This window comes from Zophobas morio, unplaced genomic scaffold, assembly GCF_036711695.1.
Source record: "Zophobas morio isolate AGI-343-1 ecotype UQ-CSIRO unplaced genomic scaffold, CSIRO_AGI_Zmor_V1 ptg000005l, whole genome shotgun sequence".
NCBI classification, from domain to species: domain Eukaryota; kingdom Metazoa; phylum Arthropoda; class Insecta; order Coleoptera; family Tenebrionidae; genus Zophobas; species Zophobas morio.
The window spans coordinates 14,755,001-14,776,657 of NW_026972110.1; the positions used below are offsets into that span (position 1 = coordinate 14,755,001).

The 21,657-nt window shown below is 35.8% G+C and overlaps 1 protein-coding gene across 1 annotated transcript in view; it reads left to right on the forward strand.

The window, feature by feature from the left end:
• LOC135145808 (uncharacterized) overlaps window positions 1-21,657 on the forward strand; it is a 475,573-nt gene that overhangs the window by 138,734 nt on the left and 315,182 nt on the right. The window contains exon 5 of the mRNA XM_064077949.1: window positions 9,120-9,147. Within this exon, the coding sequence (XP_063934019.1) occupies window positions 9,120-9,147 (28 nt within the window). The remainder of the gene's footprint in view (window positions 1-9,119; window positions 9,148-21,657) is intronic.

The following is a 21,657-nucleotide window of genomic DNA, read 5'->3' on the forward strand; positions in this document are numbered from 1 at the left end:
TGTCTGTCTGTCTGTCTGTCTGTCTGTCTGTCTGTCTGTCTGTCTGTCTGTCTGTCTGTCTGTCTGTCTGTCTGTCTGTCTGTCTGTCTGTCTGTCTGTCTGTCTGTCTGTCTGTCTGTCTGTCTGTCTGTCTGTCTGTCTGTCTGTCTGTCTGTCTGTCTGTCTGTCTGTCTGTCTGTCTGTCTGTCTGTCTGTCTGTCTGTCTGTCTGTCTGTCTGTCTGTCTGTCTGTCTGTCTGTCTGTCTGTCTGTCTGTCTGTCTGTCTGTCTGTCTGTCTGTCTGTCTGTCTGTCTGTCTGTCTGTCTGTCTGTCTGTCTGTCTGTCTGTCTGTCTGTCTGTCTGTCTGTCTGTCTGTCTGTCTGTCTGTCTGTCTGTCTGTCTGTCTGTCTGTCTGTCTGTCTGTCTGTCTGTCTGTCTGTCTGTCTGTCTGTCTGTCTGTCTGTCTGTCTGTCTGTCTGTCTGTCTGTCTGTCTGTCTGTCTGTCTGTCTGTCTGTCTGTCTGTCTGTCTGTCTGTCTGTCTGTCTGTCTGTCTGTCTGTCTGTCTGTCTGTCTGTCTGTCTGTCTGTCTGTCTGTCTGTCTGTCTGTCTGTCTGTCTGTCTGTCTGTCTGTCTGTCTGTCTGTCTGTCTGTCTGTCTGTCTGTCTGTCTGTCTGTCTGTCTGTCTGTCTGTCTGTCTGTCTGTCTGTCTGTCTGTCTGTCTGTCTGTCTGTCTGTCTGTCTGTCTGTCTGTCTGTCTGTCTGTCTGTCTGTCTGTCTGTCTGTCTGTCTGTCTGTCTGTCTGTCTGTCTGTCTGTCTGTCTGTCTGTCTGTCTGTCTGTCTGTCTGTCTGTCTGTCTGTCTGTCTGTCTGTCTGTCTGTCTGTCTGTCTGTCTGTCTGTCTGTCTGTCTGTCTGTCTGTCTGTCTGTCTGTCTGTCTGTCTGTCTGTCTGTCTGTCTGTCTGTCTGTCTGTCTGTCTGTCTGTCTGTCTGTCTGTCTGTCTGTCTGTCTGTCTGTCTGTCTGTCTGTCTGTCTGTCTGTCTGTCTGTCTGTCTGTCTGTCTGTCTGTCTGTCTGTCTGTCTGTCTGTCTGTCTGTCTGTCTGTCTGTCTGTCTGTCTGTCTGTCTGTCTGTCTGTCTGTCTGTCTGTCTGTCTGTCTGTCTGTCTGTCTGTCTGTCTGTCTGTCTGTCTGTCTGTCTGTCTGTCTGTCTGTCTGTCTGTCTGTCTGTCTGTCTGTCTGTCTGTCTGTCTGTCTGTCTGTCTGTCTGTCTGTCTGTCTGTCTGTCTGTCTGTCTGTCTGTCTGTCTGTCTGTCTGTCTGTCTGTCTGTCTGTCTGTCTGTCTGTCTGTCTGTCTGTCTGTCTGTCTGTCTGTCTGTCTGTCTGTCTGTCTGTCTGTCTGTCTGTCTGTCTGTCTGTCTGTCTGTCTGTCTGTCTGTCTGTCTGTCTGTCTGTCTGTCTGTCTGTCTGTCTGTCTGTCTGTCTGTCTGTCTGTCTGTCTGTCTGTCTGTCTGTCTGTCTGTCTGTCTGTCTGTCTGTCTGTCTGTCTGTCTGTCTGTCTGTCTGTCTGTCTGTCTGTCTGTCTGTCTGTCTGTCTGTCTGTCTGTCTGTCTGTCTGTCTGTCTGTCTGTCTGTCTGTCTGTCTGTCTGTCTGTCTGTCTGTCTGTCTGTCTGTCTGTCTGTCTGTCTGTCTGTCTGTCTGTCTGTCTGTCTGTCTGTCTGTCTGTCTGTCTGTCTGTCTGTCTGTCTGTCTGTCTGTCTGTCTGTCTGTCTGTCTGTCTGTCTGTCTGTCTGTCTGTCTGTCTGTCTGTCTGTCTGTCTGTCTGTCTGTCTGTCTGTCTGTCTGTCTGTCTGTCTGTCTGTCTGTCTGTCTGTCTGTCTGTCTGTCTGTCTGTCTGTCTGTCTGTCTGTCTGTCTGTCTGTCTGTCTGTCTGTCTGTCTGTCTGTCTGTCTGTCTGTCTGTCTGTCTGTCTGTCTGTCTGTCTGTCTGTCTGTCTGTCTGTCTGTCTGTCTGTCTGTCTGTCTGTCTGTCTGTCTGTCTGTCTGTCTGTCTGTCTGTCTGTCTGTCTGTCTGTCTGTCTGTCTGTCTGTCTGTCTGTCTGTCTGTCTGTCTGTCTGTCTGTCTGTCTGTCTGTCTGTCTGTCTGTCTGTCTGTCTGTCTGTCTGTCTGTCTGTCTGTCTGTCTGTCTGTCTGTCTGTCTGTCTGTCTGTCTGTCTGTCTGTCTGTCTGTCTGTCTGTCTGTCTGTCTGTCTGTCTGTCTGTCTGTCTGTCTGTCTGTCTGTCTGTCTGTCTGTCTGTCTGTCTGTCTGTCTGTCTGTCTGTCTGTCTGTCTGTCTGTCTGTCTGTCTGTCTGTCTGTCTGTCTGTCTGTCTGTCTGTCTGTCTGTCTGTCTGTCTGTCTGTCTGTCTGTCTGTCTGTCTGTCTGTCTGTCTGTCTGTCTGTCTGTCTGTCTGTCTGTCTGTCTGTCTGTCTGTCTGTCTGTCTGTCTGTCTGTCTGTCTGTCTGTCTGTCTGTCTGTCTGTCTGTCTGTCTGTCTGTCTGTCTGTCTGTCTGTCTGTCTGTCTGTCTGTCTGTCTGTCTGTCTGTCTGTCTGTCTGTCTGTCTGTCTGTCTGTCTGTCTGTCTGTCTGTCTGTCTGTCTGTCTGTCTGTCTGTCTGTCTGTCTGTCTGTCTGTCTGTCTGTCTGTCTGTCTGTCTGTCTGTCTGTCTGTCTGTCTGTCTGTCTGTCTGTCTGTCTGTCTGTCTGTCTGTCTGTCTGTCTGTATCTGGAAGTAATCTTCGAAATTACTGAACCGAACTGTTGTCACATTTTGTATGTATATTAGGAATATCATGGAGATGGTTACACGTTAACTAAAATTTGGATAATCATCCCCACCACCAATGGGATGACATCATCTCCAAAATTTATAATAACAAGATTTTAAATTTTATAAAATAAGATTCTCCTACACTTGTGTTGTGTGAATCCGTGTTTGAACTACAAAACCAATTGCTCTGAAATCTTCTAGATATTTTAAGGTTATCGTAATTATGGTAAATCGTTAAAATTTATTCGTTTATCTCCTCCCAAAAAATTATGTCATCATCTCAAAATTTTTCCTAATAAATCCTATCGAAAATGTGCAAAATATGATGGGTTCATACTTGTGATTTACCATTGCATTAAAAGTTCATTAATTTCTTAGGGTGACTCATAAAAATTAATGAATGGGTCAATTTATTTTATTGATTAAATCGAGGACGGCTCACTCCGTTTTCCCGAAAAATTAGGAATACAATAGTGTTATGGTTAATATTACACGGCACGTATCCAAAGTGATATACGTGTATTTACAAAAATGTTGATGACGTCATCACAAAATTTTGATAAGGCAAAAATTATTTGGAACCTAGACCCAAGACGCTTCTTTACATTTACTTTAAGGTTAGCTACATATCTTTATTTTAATTTATAAGGGTTCTCATAAAATAAATAAAATTGCCATAATAATTTTTTTTTTAATTTTTCGAAAAAACTGGATTTTTTTTAGATTTTACGATTGTTTGATATGTCGATTTAGCTATTCTTTCAACATTTCAATTCTGGAACTTTTTCAGTTTTTCGATGTTTTAATTTTGTAATTTTTCAATATTCTAATTTTTTTGTTCTTTTTTAATTTTAGATTTTTCGATTTTTTCGTTGTTCCTATTGCTCGATCTTTCCATTTTTGTACTTTTCGGATTTCGATTTTCCAATTTTTTACTTTTTCGATTTTTCAGTTTTTCAATTTTTCGATTTTTAAAATGTTTTCATTTCTCGATTTAACGATATTCCGATTTTTCGAATGTTCGATTTCTGGATACTTAGATTTCTCGAAAAGCATTTAGTCATCTGCTTAAATATATTTCATGTTATCCCCACTTGTACGAACCGCGACCCCACGGAATTGGCACGTTCGTGAGAGTGTTTACTTTATAAAGGTTATCAGTAAACAAAAATCGCAACAATTTTTTATAATTTTTCAAAGATTTGTTCGGCAGAAGCAAGGGAAGTTCTGTGGAAATAGTTCTCGACCAATTTTATGCTTTCAGTGTCAAGTATTGTACCCATAGCTCGTAATGTACCAAATCGTAGGTTTCCTGTTTGCGTATTATGTCTGTCGTTGATATAAAATATATTAGGCGGGCATTATATAGATACTATATTGCCGGTAAAACTACTACAGATCTACTTATTCCCTACAAGAAATTAGTGACGCCATTTAATTTTTTTCATCTATTTAGAATCATTTGTACAAAAGAATGTGTAAACTGATTCACTTTCTGAAATTTTGATGAGTCGGTAACGTCGTGACTGGCTTTACACTATCTTGTATAATTAATGAAGATCGGCGATACCAGTTTCAAAACTGTGTGAGTCAGCACATGAACATGATATCGACCAATCACTTACGCTTGCTTTTCAGTTGCAATAAACACCCACACATAGGCGTCGAGTACGCATTGCACATATAGAAAATCTCGAGCGCACACTTATTGTGTATACAAACGCTCGACCTTGATTAGAGTTTCAATGAAGTTGTGGACGCCTATAAATTAAAACAGCTTCGCCGCTCTCTAATAATTAATATAATCTGTACAAAAAAAAATAAACTTTTTTCTTAAGTAGACTTATTAGAGAGAGTTTACTTGAATTTTTATACTTTCTCATTTTTTTACAAATAATAGCAGAGGGTATTTTCAAATATTAATGGAAGAAATGTTTTGTCTTACGGATTATTTTCAGAAACGGATCATTAAATTTCCCTGAATTTATGGAAATTCCATTTACTTTATGATGTCAAAATCAATACTGTTTTCCCCACTGAAAAGTCTTCTCACACCAAAAAATATTAAACAGATCTTTATGAAAAAAACGGTGCGTTAAGCTTGCGGCATTATTGAGGTTCAGAGGCGAAAATACTGTTTGTGTAAATAACTTTAGGCTTTTTTTTTAGTTTTTAGATGAAAGGAAACGACGTCTTTTATGCCGGCGAGTCAAAAAAGTGTAATATAAAATATTTTTCCGCAGTTAATGGCGTGGGTGTTTGTTAATACTCATTGGATTTTTGTCTGTCCACAGTTTCAATATTAATAATTAATATTAAAAAAATATGTAGGTGTAATTATCGAAAGCAACTTTTTGCCCCAAAAATCTGCCTTCTAAATAAGCATAATGCACTGTTTCAGCATGACTCAATTTTGCTTAAGATAATACACATAGGTGGGTGTAGGGTGAGAAAAGTTAGGCTTTAAGACCGCCTGAAAAAATGATTTCCTGCCAATCTCAGCAGGATGGCACACGCGACGTCGAACTCCCGAAAAACCCGTGCAATTAAATCAATTACGTAGCCATTTTGAAGCGAGTTCCCTCGCTGGTGCTAATGTAGTTTATAAGTAAGAAGGATTAAAAGTCCGATGGCACGCTAGCGTGGCCGGCCATCACGCACGAAGACATCACGCACAAAGTTGTGCTTTCCTATCACGCTCTGGCCGCCGCGTGCCTGATTGATCTGAGTGTGCCGTGCATGTCGTGACGTCATATCAATCTCTGTGAGGTGTGATGCCGCCCTCGAATATCTTACTCTCTCCTCCACAAATAAAACTCATATTACTTTCATAATTTATAGCCTCTTCACATGAGATTCTCGGTGATCTATGACGGTTCCTGGGAAGCATGTCTTTTTAGTAAACTCGGTTTTATTATAGAAATAAATCCAGGGGCTGCTCAAACTGCCTGTGTTCGGTTTTATGCAAAACAAACATAACGTCACTTTATCGTATTTCCACGCTGAAATTGATACGCTTCAAGGTTGGAGTCTGCCGAGGAGATTTGGAAAGTTTCAATCAAAGCGGAGGCGCATTTGTCAAAGACACATGGAAATATTCAGGTGGAGAGTTATTCACATGAACCAAACCCCGTGCGTTGCTATATTTTTTAAAAGGTTGGATTCTGTTGTGGAAAATGTGCATTCTGGTATTCTGCAAATTATCAAACACAATTAAACCTAAAATTTGTTTTAAAAGTAAAAAAAAAAATTGGTCGAAGATTACTTCGACAGAACTTCCTCGACCATAAAGTACAGCTTGTCAAATCCAGCTCTTTCGAAAAATTAAAAGATTTGATTTTGCGAATTTTATTGTTTTTTATGGCAACCATTATATAAAAAAGAAAAGATTTTTCAGTCTCGAATAACTATGCTACAATAAAATGTTTATATTTTTTTTAATTTGGAATTTGTGGAACGGGTGTTTAATAGCGGAAGCCAAATTCTGCTACCAAGAAGAAATAATTTAGATGACAATACGTTCGAAATGTTGTTAATTTTAAAAAATGTATTAAACAATACATAATAAAATACATAAACATGTTTTCAGTTATTTTATTCTCCAAAGCTTCAAAAAGTATCTGTTTTCTTGTATCTGTATCTAGATACATTTCGAACAAATCGAAAACAATCTGTATCTAGATATTTTTATCTTCCATATATCTATATCTGTATCTAGATACTTTTAAAAGTATCTGTCCCCAACACTGGTAATAACAGAGGTGCGACTGAAGACTGAACTGAAAATCATTTATGGTACTTGTAATAAAGACAAATAGCGATCACACATCAATTTGTAGACGTGAAAGTGAAATAAATATATAAATAAACTAAAAGATGTTTTCTACCAATTGGTATAATCGGATCACAATGCCGACGGTTTAGACTTTTTTATTGCTCTGACTTCCGCTTATTGAATAAAACTCTACATTTTATTTTGATTTTCGATGTTGTAATTCACATCTGGTTAATTATAACTTATCTAGATCTAGGAGGCTCAGCATCCCTTAGCCTCCCCCTAACTACGGCCTTGTCTAGGGTGGCACTCCATTACTGTGCGTCCTTAAGTTATCCTCGATAAGAAAAACAACTTGAAAGTGTTTATGTTTATACATCGGAAGAATGTCACGTAGAAATTAGTTTGATTTGAATGAGTTCGTCCCCTAAAAACACAAGATGAAAACTATTAAGTAGTAAGCTACAATCGACAAAATGCTCTGAATATCATTATTATAATTCTTATTAAATAAAGACGTTTATATTTTCAAATTTTCGGGAAAATGGGGTGACTCATTCCTAATTTGATCAATAAAAAATATGAATGCAGTGAATAATTACAAGTAAAAACTAATCATATTTTGTACATTTTGGGTAGAATTTATTGGCCAAAATTTTGAGATAACGTCATCAATTTTTTGGGGGGAATAACATATTTGTTTTGATTAACAATTTACCATGCTTACAATGAATTTAAAACGTCTGCAAGATTTCAAAGCATTCAGTTTTGCAATTCTTGAGTTATTCAATAAAATAAATTGACTGATTTTTTTTTTTTTTTGAGTCAGCCTGTATAAGCAAATATAAAATATATAAATCCAATGATAAATTACAAGTCTAGACTGATTAAATTTTTCACATTTTAGATACGATTTATTAGGCAAAATTTTGAGATAACGTCATCAATTTTTTGGAGAGGATCAGTAAATATATTTTGATTAAAAATTTATCATGAATATCATAAGCTTAAAACATCTGCAAGATTTCAAAGCATTCGGTTTTGTAGAGTCAAAATTAAATTACAAAATGTTGTTTTATAATTTTGATTTTTCTTCCAAAAATCTGGACGTTTAGACTAAAAATTCAACACGGAGTCATAAACTTCCGGAGATTATCTGTCTATTAAAAATGCGTGACGGCAGACAGACAGACGGACAGATAGACAGACGGACAGACAGACAGACGGACAGACAGACAGACAGACAGACAGACAGAAAGACGGACAGACAGACAGACAGACAGACGGACGGACAGACGGACGGACCCATAGACAGAAGGAAAAGGGAGACCTGTTTCTTCGTACTCCAGGGCTCATGAAATTACAATACTTCCTTAGCTGATGCTCGGGAAGTAAAAATGGTCGAAGGTTATTTCGACACCTCTATAAAGTAAAAAAATGGCGTAATTAAAATCACCGCAGGAGTCTGTGCAAGTGTGTTCTTTTATGTAACTTTAAAGCAGATAAACAAGGGGAAAAATGTGGATATTCTAGTTTCTTAGTACATGCTTAACTTCAACTGTTTATGTTTATATTTCGAAGGAATTCCACTACTGGCACGCTCAGATTAGAAGCGTCACCGGATAAGAGCAAATTTAATTGGTTAATTAATTAACCACACTCAGTTCTTTTCACAAACACACTCATAAATGGCGGCAAATTTGTAAGATGCCGGACAAATTGTGATTACCATGCTTTCAGTAATCTTAAAATATTTGCAAGATATCACAGCATTCTATTTTCGGAGTTTCAAAGTCAAATTTTAAAATGGTGTTATACAATTTTAAAAATCTGTATGCGTAGGGTAAACACTCGACACGGACGCAGAAGTATGTAATTCTATCATATTTAAAGAACTTCGGCAAAATTTCAAAATGGTGACATCACTTTGAGGATGACGTCATCTTAATCTTGATGGGGATGATTAGTAAAATTTTGGTTACCGTTTTACCATCTGCACGATATTGCTAATACACATATACAATTTGAAAATAATCAGTCCAATAGTTTCGGAGATTATCTGTCTAATAAACATACGGACGGACGACAGACAGAGAGACGGAAACGGGATACCTATTTTTTTGTACTCGAGGAATCATGAAACGTCGACAAAACATAAAAGTAGCGAGTCGTCCACATGACTCGATTACAATACTTCCTTAGCTTAGGCACAAGACGTAATTAATGACAGTCTAATGCTTATTAAATACATATATTGAATTAATTTTCTGATCCAAAAATTTTATGAAATGGGAGAACAATTTTAGGATGACGGAGTAGAATTGGTTTCTAACAACGTTACTCATTACGCTTTCATTAAGCAAAGTTTGTGAAATTAAACCAGTTGTCTTAATAACAAACTATACAGGGGAAAACTTTTCATTATTATATACCTATTTTTAGTAACACTTCGGAGTAGGAAACTTCTAGAATATTTTTAAAGCTTATAAGATGTTCTAATATTAATACATAACGTAATAAGTTTGTAGAATTTCATTCTAAATTCTTTCTCTTTTCAGGTACAGCAACTGGTTTCCTTTCCTGTAAGTAAGTACATCCATTATTTTATTTTCAATAATTCATGATACAAAGCTAACAAAAACATTATTCTCGTTAAAGCAATTTAAGACAAATTATTTCTGAAAGAAATATTAATGTTTAGTATATTGAATAAAAGGGATTAAACACGTTTTTTGTTCCCGAGAGAATGGTTTAAAACCCGAGGCTTTAAAATTCTTGACGGACCAAAAAACAGTTTACTCCCGTGTTACTAATACTATTTTTTCTAATGAAAGGACCAAGACAGACAATACTACTGCTAAACCAATTACTTTTAATAATTTCAAAAACAATCATTTAAAATATATATATCTCTTAGTGAGATAAAAATAAGAGAACCGGACTTACTGGTTTGAAAAGGTAAACATGGGGGCTACATTTCCTGAAAGTTTAAAATTTGTATTTTTTTCTCAACATATTTCAGGGGCTATTTTTGAAAGTTTACAATTTTTAAGCATTTTTCCCCCCAAAAAAATGGTGATCTAGGCACTTAAAACTTCCTTTACATTTTATGGTTGAAAACAATATAATAATACTTCTTAAGCAGTAAAATAAAATTATCAAAGAAAAGAAAAACGCGAGAATATGTCTGGAGATCTTTTTATTTTAGAGGGTGTCTCAAAAGCCGGAGTGAACCGGAAAAATCGAAATCTGTGTTTTTGTAAGTAGAGAATCAAGTTCGAGTTATTAGTGAATCATTATTTTAATATACCATTAATGAAAACGTGAATGATTTTCGATTGTGTCTACTCAATTTTGACAGTTGGGGGACTAAAACCCAAATCAAGACAGCATATGCTTTGGTGTGCATCAGTTAAAAAAACAATTTCAGGTCAGTTTATATCAATATGTATTCAATCTAGAGACCAAAAATGACTAATATTTGCCTACTTACTGTAAACTGACAATGTTCGTAAAACCCATGAAAATTTCGTTTCCCTAATTACAGCGCAAGAACTGAACACGAAATTACCGAGGCAAACTGTACACAGTTATAATAAGTGCGGCTATGCAATAGAGAATCCAGTAAATCTCGCCCCTAATTGAATCCGAAAAAACAGAAAATTATATCATTTTCTTTTCCCTAAAAAGGCAGCTATTACCAGGCAAACGATTATTCCAGCTTAAATTCAGCTGCGAAAAACATAAATAAATGGAAATAAATTCCTGCAGTGGAAGGAAACGCTTTTCCTTACATCAATTACGAGCGGCGCTGAAGTCGTCATAAACAAAAATTTACCCGAGATCTTTCTAATTGGATACGACTCCGGTTTCTTGTTATAAATTGCAAGAAAATCAGACGCAGACATCTCGAACACTATTTACAATTTTGATTGCATCATTAACCTCGCTCTACAGTAAAACATCGCAGCATGGCTGAACTAACTAAAACACGCCTTATCTGAAATCATGTTCCAGTCATTTTTTGATTAAATACTCGAATCGAGCGACGGAGCTGATAAGAAACCGGAAGAAAAGCTTTAAGCCGACTTCAGGAAGCTCAGCGAGATACAGTGGGTGGAGAAGTGTGGTGGTTTATCTGAGTTAATTGAAACAACGGCCTTACGACAGGGCATGCAGGGGTTCTAAACAAATAAACGAAAACGTTGAACTTTCTTTATATACTACACTTGATGCTCCACTTCCAATGAAAATCTCACTCTCGGGCTGAGAATTCAGACTAACATGAAGAAGCTTCTGTTAAGCCCCGGTGTGGTTTCTCTGTTTACAAACGAGCTACTTCTAAACAAATATTTTCAAAATGTGCGATTTTTTTAAACACCGTTTTAAATATTCTAGAAACTTGAAGTATTTAAACTTAAAAATGTATTGCAAGTATTCAGCTTTTGAGGACCGCTGGGACAGTCGTCCAATCACTCTCCAAGAACACGCCATTTCTTGTCGTTTTAATTGAGGTACATTCAATTATCTGGCCCATTGTTGTTCTGATTGTGCCCTTATCGCCGCATGATTAAAAAAGTTCGGGATTCCCCCATGTAATGAACGCCATAAATTTCGTGGGGAAATTGCAATAAAATTAAAAAACCCTGCCGGATCCCTTTTAAAGCCGAAAAATTTGCAAGGTAAGCTTGGCGAACTACATTATGCAGCCAATAACCTCGATCCGAAACCGAGCGTGGCAATTTTATTTTAAAGATTCAAACTAGGTAGGACCATATTTCGAGTACGATTCAGCTGTAAATTCCGATCAGGCGCCCAAAGGGAATCGAATTCACCCTCGCTTAGCGCAAATCTTTATTATCGGCACTGTTCCTAACTCAAATATCTTATTGTTGGATTTGCGACTTCATGATTCACTTTGTTTACCGCATTTACTCCAGCGCAAGTTTTACGGAAATCGACGCTGATCCTCTTTTAAATAAACAACAATACGATCTTTGTTCTCTCGGAAGTTTTATCTACGGTGTCTCGGTGTGACTGTTAAGGAGACAGTTGCTGCATTTCAGTGTTTGGAAGAAAAGAACAAATATTCCTGTTTAAAGAAAATGGTAGAATATATAAAAGTATTAGGATTCTAGCGTCTAGCACGATTTAGAGAATTTAGGTTAGCTGTTAAAAGCTAATATATTGGCGATGCAGTAAATGCTAAGTTGACAAGTTGAGTAGTGGATAAAAATAGTTAAACTAGAACTGTATACCGGGCATTTTTTTTTAAACTGAACATAGGGCTATGTTCAGTTTTAAAACGACGCTGTCAATTCAGGAACATTGTTGGTTGCATAACCACGAGAAATCGTTTGAGTAAAGCAGAGCTTTTTCACCGAAACTACAGCGTGTTATGCACATGTTCAACAATAAACAAAACCATAAATACGACAAAAATTTTATAAAACAAAAACTAAATTTTATAACAAATATTCGAAATGACCGCCTCCCTGTTCCAAGCAATAACCAAGTCTGTGATGGAATCCTTGCACTGCATTTCGTACGAAATTTGGATTCAACTCTTGGCAAGCTCTGACTATTCGTTCCTGTAACTCCTGAATTGTTTGAATTTCTACGTGATCATAAATTGTATTATGTAGGTGTCCCCAGAGAAAAAAATCATTTGGCGAAAGATCTGGTGATCGTGCAGGCCAAGCTACAGGACCAAATCTCCCTATCCAACGTTCACCAAATACATCATTTAAATAATTCGTAACTATTCTACACGAATGTGCTGGTGCACCATCCATCTGGAACCAAATATTCTCAATATTTAGTGGTTCAATTTCAGGAATAATATGGTTCCTTAAAAGTCTAAGACATTTATTTGCATTTAAATTGCCATCAATAAAATATGGTCCAATGAGCCTATTGTTTATTAAGCCAGCCCACACATTTAGTATTTCTTGTACTTGATGGCGAATTAAATTTTGCACATGAGGATTTGTGCGGGCCCACTATCTGTAATAAGAACATTTTGGCATAAATAGCATTGAATAATAAAATTGCAGAAAATCTAACCGATAATTTTGTGAATTAACTTCGCCATTCCTACTAAATGATGCCTCATCTGTAAACATAATGTTTTCTAAAAGTTGTTCATTAGTGTTCAGTGAATTAAACATCAATTCACAAAAATCCGTCCTCCTAATTTTATCCTCTTCAGTGAGGTATTGATGATTCCTAAATTTATATGGTTTAAATCGACATTCCTTCAAAACTTCTCGAATTGAGAATCTGGAAATACCGAAGTAGTTACTCATTTGCGTTATGGTGGATATTGGTTCCTCTTCAGCGTAGCATAATACGTTTAATTTCATCTCTTCGGTTAAAATGTGACATCTATTTCTTTGATGATGGCTATTGACGACACATCCTCTTGCATTAAAATTTTTAATTATGTTCCAAATTGTTCCGAGAGACGGAATTGGCCTAGTAGGGTACTGTATGGAAAATAAATCCCTTACAATTCGCATGCTACTACCAGCTTGGTACCATTGCAGTATTTGAATTTTTTCTTCTGTCGAATACATTGTGTGCAAGCAGTTTTGACATTTTAGAAAACATTTCAAAGCATTCTATTTGATTCTACTTTTTTAAACGATGGAGTTGTTGTAATGTTGGTTGCATTACAGTTGCAATTGACTGCGTCGTTTTAAAACTGAACATAGGGATATGTTCAGTTTTAAAAAAAATGCCCGGTATATTATATGTAGTTGGAAGATGCTAATACAAGTTTGCAGTCATTTCCATAGAACCCTCCTGGAATTTAAGCACCAGAAATATTGCAGCCATGCCAGTATATACGTTTGATAATAATGTAATTAATTCTTTTTTATAAAAAAAATATCGGATTTTGATAAGTATCATGAAAGACTAAGGGGCCAATTCCAAGTTGGTGGCGCAAGTCACTGGTGCAGCGCAACTTTATAATGCTAATTTGGGTATCAAATGCTGGTTGCTAGGGGTGACGGAATCAACAAACGCAGTTGTGTCGAATTTTCCATTGAAATTTGCACCATGGAGTTGCGGCACCTCTAGTAGGCAGTGCAAGTTGGCGCAATTTATCTCGAAAAATTGCGCTTGTTTATTCCGTCACCCCTAGCAACCAGCATTTGATACCCAAATTAGCATTATAAAGTTGCGCTGCACCAGTGACTTGCGCCACCAACTTGGAATTGACCCCTAAGTGTTCTAATCCTTGTTCTGCTGCTTTGTCGAAGTTACAAAGGTTCAAGTTCCTGGGCTTGTTTTTTCTGTTTCTGTTTTTACCGCATCTCATTTGTTATTTCCTTCTCTTATTCATTCTTGTTTTTCACCATTCACAGATGAACGAACTAACTTATCATGTTCCTTTTTAACTGTCGTTTCAAAACTGTTTTAAACTTCTGTTGCTAAATCTTAGGTTTATCCGTAGACAATTTTTTCACCTAATGTCTACTCTTTCTTCCCAAATTATGACGAGTTGGATACTTTTTTATAGTCTTTACTTTCGTCTTAGAAAACTCTTGACCAAGCGATGAAAGGTTCATTATTTTGATTCCTTCTTTTGATGCACCGTCGTAGAAGCTAACACCAAATTATACTTCTTAAATCTATTCTAACACTGCCGTTATTGTCAATTTTATTCTGCAGTTTGTCTTCGAGGTGTTTATTTGTTTCTCTGTTTCTTCGATCCAATTTTCCTAAAATCCTGTTCTTTCTAAAATTCTTTTCTAAATATTATACCCAGTTGAGATTCAAATTTTCTTTCGTCTTAATTTTATGGTGAAATGTTCTAGCAACCCATCACTATTTGATGATTCTTCTAGAACAGAATGTTCCAGTCCTATGTATCTGCTCTTCACTTAATACTGGACGAGAAGTCAAGTAGTTCCTAAATATTCCATTTGAAAAAATTCTATCAGTGACAATCTGGTACCGTGGTTCTTCCCCCGCTATCAACAATCACTACTCTCAAAAACGTCTACGTCTTCTAAAATTTTTCAAACTAATGTTTCGAGAGAAAGTTTTTGTCTAATAGAAGCTTTTACAACTCTCTATACTTTTATAGCTCAAATTTTGCACTCCAATTCAAATACTTCTTTATATATTTGTTCTCTCAAAAGTGAATTATTCTAGAATGCTACTTCAATTCTTGAAGAGTTGAGAACTCTTGAGAACTTCAGAGAAATTTTCTATCCCAACAGTTTCTTAATGGTTGAAAATAAATCTGTTCTCCATTACCGCAATTCAGTATGATAAAATTCCTTTGTAACAAACTGTTTTAAAAACGTCTCGAAAGTCTTTTATTAATATTATTTTTTTTAACTTTAATCCCATGTTGTAGTCAAAATTAGTTCAGTTTTTTTGGTTTCCGAATAGGATTATTCAAAAACATGCCCTAAGTTTACGTCTCTTAATTTCCTTTTCCGGATGTAATCTCATGCTTAACATGTTTGTCTGTCTTTTATTTAGTGACTTTGGTTTCCCCATACTTGTAAATCTGTGGCAAGGGTAGCGGTAAACTGAAGGCAAATTTTCAGAACAATAATCGTCAACGTAAATTCCTGGCCTTGATGTTTGCAGCCCAAGGTGCGCACGCTTATCGATTACTCCAGACTATTCGAGCGAAATCTTGACACTAGCTTACATTAGACGTCACCACGGGCGATCGATTGCTTTTAGAGGGAAATCTGAAAAACAACAAATAACAAAATTATGTCAAAAAACACACTGTTTGAAGTTGAAAATAAAGAAGTGAAAGGAAAAATATGAAAGAAAAGTTTAAAATAAGATGGCGAGGCAAAACAAAATGCTTGAAAAATGCAAAACATAAAAATCCCTTCAAAAATACCTGAGTTATTACGCCCGAAATTGTTAGGGACACCCGGTATAATTAAATGGAATGTTTTTATGACGATATATCTAATTTCTTCGAAACAATAAGGAATACATGAAATACAATTTTTGACGTTAGACCTTTAGAAACAGAAAATGCGATTATAAAGTACATATTTACGGTATTGTTGAAGATTATTAAAAGTCTGTATTTTTTTCCGAATCCACATAGACTATTGCTCTCGGGTTTTCCATTTGGTGGTTTCCTCTTCTCTTTGTGCCGTTGACAGAATCCTAGAAGAAACATTAGAACAGAGTTTTATTATTCAATTTTTAATTTAAATCCAAGTAGAGGTTGTACAGTAAAATAACTCCGGCATAAAAGCCTTTTCTGGTTCATTAGATTCATGTAAAAATTCACCAGCGAAAAAAGAATACTCTGCAATGCACCGAAAGCAGCAAAATAACGCACACGTGCTTTCAAATTATTAAACCTGATGCTGCAATAAAACCAATAGGAAGAAAACGCCAGTGTGATTTAATTAAACATATAAATAACATCGTGTGTAAATTTACCTCGTTAATTATTGCACTAGTGAGAATTATGCACATTTAAGGGTAGCTTCAATTTCAAATAGCATTAAATTTAATTAACCAAAATATCAATGAACAACAATAACCTGGCAATTAATTTACCGTTGTTTCCTTTAATAACATTACCGATCAACAAACAAGCGAATATACCAGGATTTTCAAAATGTAACTATTACAAGAAACAAAAAATCGGAACATTTTGTAAGAAATATCTTGATATAATATAATTAATATATAAATTATATGCCCCGCCCACCCGCCCTATCTTAATTGTAATGATCTTTTTGTATTCATCGTGAGCCAGGGGGCGGAGCTTAATTGCAAAATCCTTATTTTTCTACAAGAAATTACCATCTGAAACATGTTCTCAAAAAATTATGTTCAAAGAAAACTATAGGTAAGTATGAAGTAAAAAAGGAAGCCAAAAACTAAGCCCCACCTGTTCAAAGAAAACTATATGCTTTAAGATTAGAAAATCTTTTTTCGTTGGTGGAGGAAAATCCGTGCAGATTTGGTAAAAACCAAAGTGCTACTTTGTTCCTCTAATAAGAAAAAAATTGGTCAAAAACACAAGTCCAAGGACTCAAAAGTAAATTTTCACCATAATAGCACAAAAAAGAAAACGACAAGTCGTTCCAAAAACGATAATTTCCACAAATGCTTATATGGGGGGCATAATCTACGCACGCGTACCTTGCCCAAGTCAAAAAGATCTACAATGTGGCCAATTGAAAACAAAAGTAAGCATTAATTTTACAGTTAAAATAACTAAGTTGCTGAATACAGTGTTTTATTTTCTGGTACAATGAAGATATTTTTGATATTTCGACTCTATTCAAAATTGATTAATTACCTAAATATTACTTATTAGTTTATTAATTAAAGTACTGAAAAAATCAGAGAGACACTCATATATAAAGCATTTTTTATGTGCAATTTACAAGTTAGTTTTAATTGATTAAAGATGTAACTATGAGAATAAAATGGCCAATGAAAGCGCTGTCTCTACCGACAGTTTAGGTTGCTAATTATTATTAATTAAGATCAAGGTCTTTCACTAATTAACGTTACAGATTTTTGCCACTTCTTATTCTAATACAGAACGTTTAACCTCCCACGTTTTCATTAATTTCTTCAGCCAAGTTTTCATCCAACTCATTAACAAAATATCGTCAGAATTACAGTCGCGCCACTGTTGCTATATATTTAGAAAACAAGCGAAAGTAGGTTATTTCTAAGCCAAGGAGACAGGGTTCCATCAGTAGATAAAGGGTTACACTTAATTTGGTTACAACTCCTCCGCAACTTCTGCGCCACATAAGCCCCTATTGTAAGACATCTTACGGCTTTCAATTATTCCAGCTTTTCCAAATAAGAGAAAGAAATTGTGAAAGAGACTGCAAAAAACCGCTCCCGCTAAAGAGCCAATTTAAATTTTATCTCGGCATTGCCGGTTAGATTAATACAAATAACAATAACACAAACCGTTAACTTTGTAATTATGCTGGTGAAAATGTTACATTGGAAGGTAGACAGGTTGAATGTTCGACCGATGTTAAATTAAATCCGGACCTTATATATTGCGATTGGGGATTAGAAAAGTTGAAATGAACATTAAATGCAACAGAGTGAAGGGAATCCGGGGCTGTATAAATTTACAATTTAGACGAATAGAGTTCGGTTGTAGAGAGATAATGTAATTAGCCGTATCCTCCGTAACACATCCCCAGTTGTTAAGTTAACGGAGTACAGGGTCCGGGAGGGTAATGAGCCTGGACCGCAGCGGCGGCCCGGTCCTCGGAGGGCAAGAGCGTGAAGACCTGGCTGAGAGCAATTAGCATACAATACCTAGAGACCTTCTACGGGGCACAGTCACAGATATGGCGAAGGGACGCGATACTAATTGAGTTACGTGCTGTTGCTCATCCCAGGAACTCCCGAAGCAATCTTGACATGAGCACATGCTAAGGCTTATCCCTTTTACACTACTCATCAGCAAGGACGCATTCGTCTAATGTGTTTGAGAAGCGTATATGGAACGTTAGTATCTAGTTAAACTAACACCTTCGTAGCATCAGATGTTTGCGAATTTTCTTTTTCTTACTCGTACTAAGAGGGACGAAATAACTTGCAAAATAATGGACAATACAAATCAAATTTAGTAGGAAGCGAAACATTAGTTCTAACTGATTTCACAAAATTTTCAACTTTTGCACAGTTAGGGAGTAAAGATGAAAGTTAGTTATTTTAAAAGTACAAATTTCTGAGTCGAACTTAAAATATGAAAGTACACGAATCCCTCAATGCAGAATGCTAAGTGCTCTCCGTTGTTTTATTTGTATTGACGACTTTAACATAACTGCTACAAATTTATCTCACGTATCTCATTTCTTGGTTATGCAGATGATATCCTACATAATCACTTTCAAAAAAGCTGCTGAGATATCGACTTAACGAATCGAATATATGGTTTGGATAATCACGAAATCAGTTTTAAATGTAGCAAAATGAAATACGCTGGATTTCCAATCCAGTAAAATAACATTACTTTTCTCCTACCGTTAATGTTAAGGAGATCTCAACAATCGTCACGAATTTTTGGCAATTACGTGGATTTTATTTTGACAATTGTATAGATTTCGAGTGTTCAGTTGTTATTATCTCATAGCAGCTCGTTGTATATACATGGCCATGGATTTCAAAAATCCCGCCTCATTATGACAGTTTTTACTTGTCATTAATGTCATTTGTAACCTGTCATTTAAGGTCATCATTTTTGTTGTGTTCAAGTGTGAATTACAGTAATTCTCGTGGATCCAAGCTCAAAACAACAAAACAGTCGTTTTCAAAACTCTTGGTGGTTGCGTACGAAAATTTTGTTTTTGTGCTAGGAAGCAGAGACTCCGAAATGGTTTATTTTGTTGAACAAGACACTTTTTTTGTTATGTCTTGTTATCGCAATGGAACATTCGTAAACGAAGAGTGCCTCTACTCTGTAACCACTTGTACGCAAATACCGTGATTTAATAATTTAAAAAACATCCTTAGAGGTTCACATTAGGGATGTAATCAACAGATTTGTTCGAACTGGCAGTGTCAACAAAGGAGATCTCTGGAAGACTTTTTGTATCTGACATACATCTGTAACAAGATTTCCTCAGCAGTCAGGAGTTCCTGTAGCAACATGAAATTGAACAATGAGTAATGACGAAAGGATTACAGAACATTTTTGAAATTAAAAAGAGAGTGAACATGTGTCTTCAACAAAATGGTGAACATTTTCAACATTTACTATGATGTTTAACCCCAATACATTTTTTTTTTATATTGTAATGAATTCGTTTTATTTTTTAATAACATATGAAGCATTTAAGCAACTACTTATACAGATGCGTGTGGTACTTGTCGTGCTCTAATGCATTTAGTATAGCCTAAAATTGAGAGGCGGCACGTTTGCATGATCTACTTCGACCCTATAATCATTTATAGAAACCCTGTATATATTAAGATATGTGTCACAATGTAACTACAAAAATTTGATCATGATCAATACCAAAAAATTTATTACGTCATTCTAAAATTTAATAAATAAGAATTACTCACATATACCTAGATAGTAAGTTCTTGTTGTGTATCAGAAGTGACGAAAATGCTAAGTTTTTACAATTTTTTTTAGAATAACTATCCTAGCACGGGTTCTTTTTTTCTAGTTAGTACACATTTCTCAGCGTTTTTTCCTATCCTTTACACTGTCCTTACCTATTATAGTTGAACTTTTTGCATTGAACCGCTTTGAATCGCAAGTGATAATTATTTATTTCATAAATAGAGAGCGGATTTCTGTCGGGCTAGGCAAGGCCAAACTCGGTACGGCTCGTACGGGATGGGAATTCATTGCAGTTACGGGCTGCATTTCGTTTATTTGAGATTAGAATAACGCTGTTTCATTGCACTCTGCTGTTAATTCTCGTTCTCATTTACTTATGCGTTTGATTAATAAATCGTTAATTATATTTATGGAATAAGTGACGATTAAATTCAATGATGATCTATCACCCGCTACTGAGTCCCGGCGATCCAGCGCGTCCCCACCTATAATCGCCACGTAGCCCGACAGAAATCCGCTGTCTATTCATAAACCTCAGTAATTTATAAAAAAAAATTGGTCGAATTTTATTTCGACAGAAGTTTCCTCGCCCATGATAAAATTTGATTTTGCGATCTTCGTTTTTGTGACAATCTCTATAAAGTAAAAACTGGTATTCAGAGGCATAAATCAACATAAATAACACCCTCGCAGCCCCTGCGCCAAAAATTTGCGCTCCCGATTACGGACAATGTAAAATATAGTTAAAGCAGATAACCAACGAGAAAAAATACCTCTCAGCAGTAATAACAAGAGTCATTTCAAGTGTTTCTGTTTATACATCGAAAGAATGTCACGTAAAAATTAGTTTGATTTGAATGAATTTGTCTCCTCAAAATAGAGGGCTACAGTTATTATCAATTAAGCCCCAATCGAAAAAATATTTTGTATATTATAATTCATATTTTATCATTATTAAATAAAGACGTGCGTGGAATATCTGTTCAAGAATTTCACTGTGCAATGTGTCATAAATTGTGTCCCACTGAAAACTACATATAACCCTCAAAAAAGTCATAAAAAATATACATAATATGTTTTCTACATAGTGCACCGCAACGGTGCCTTATGGACATATATTTAAAGAGACAAAAAAGTTGAGAATATGTCATTCAAAAATTCTTTTTTTTTATATTTGTGCTACTAGAATAACTACTAAGTACTAAGTATGTATTTATTTGACTCACTCGTTTACTGAAAGTAGAATCATACACTAAATTTATTTTCAACTGGGCAGACTGTTCTGTCTTTAAGGCCTGACGCACAACTTAGTTTTCTTAAATGAGATACCCTATATATTTTTGCATATTCTGCTTGACCTGTTTTTAGGTTTTGTGAGTATAGTTTATTTTTGAAATTCTGATTCGACGTTGCCACATTATTCCAATTTTCCAGAATTTTTTTAGCCATGGAAGTGTTCACAAAAAATCGCAACAGAATAATTCTTCACGTCTATGCTACAATATTTTGTGGAAAGATAAATAAAGGTACTCGCGTTGTGGTGGTATAAACAAAATTGAATCTTAAAGTACGGATTGTTAATTTTTACAATTTTCAAATATCTATGTTTGAAATTTTTCAACCAAGTAGAGCACCTGTATGTCACTATTAGATCGTATTCTATTTTCTGTTCTCTCTCTTTTTTATTAAGTATTTTCTGTATTTAAAGTGGATAGTTTTACTTTTTTAAGAGATGCACGGACATATTGAAAGAGAAATAGTAAAAAACTGAGGAAAATGCAGTAATAAAATGTATTCCATTTGGGAAAACTGAAACATCAATATTATATTTGTAGTATATATTATAACTTTTTAGATTTGTTTTTACGAACTATTGCAACACAGATTTTTAAATATAATTCGAAAGATTTAAGAAAATTCAAATAACGTGGCAACGTCGTACGGGAAATTCAAAAATGTATTATGATTATAAGACTTATGAAGAGGCTAAAGAGAATTTGTAAAGATCTATAGAATGTTCAGTTAAAAAA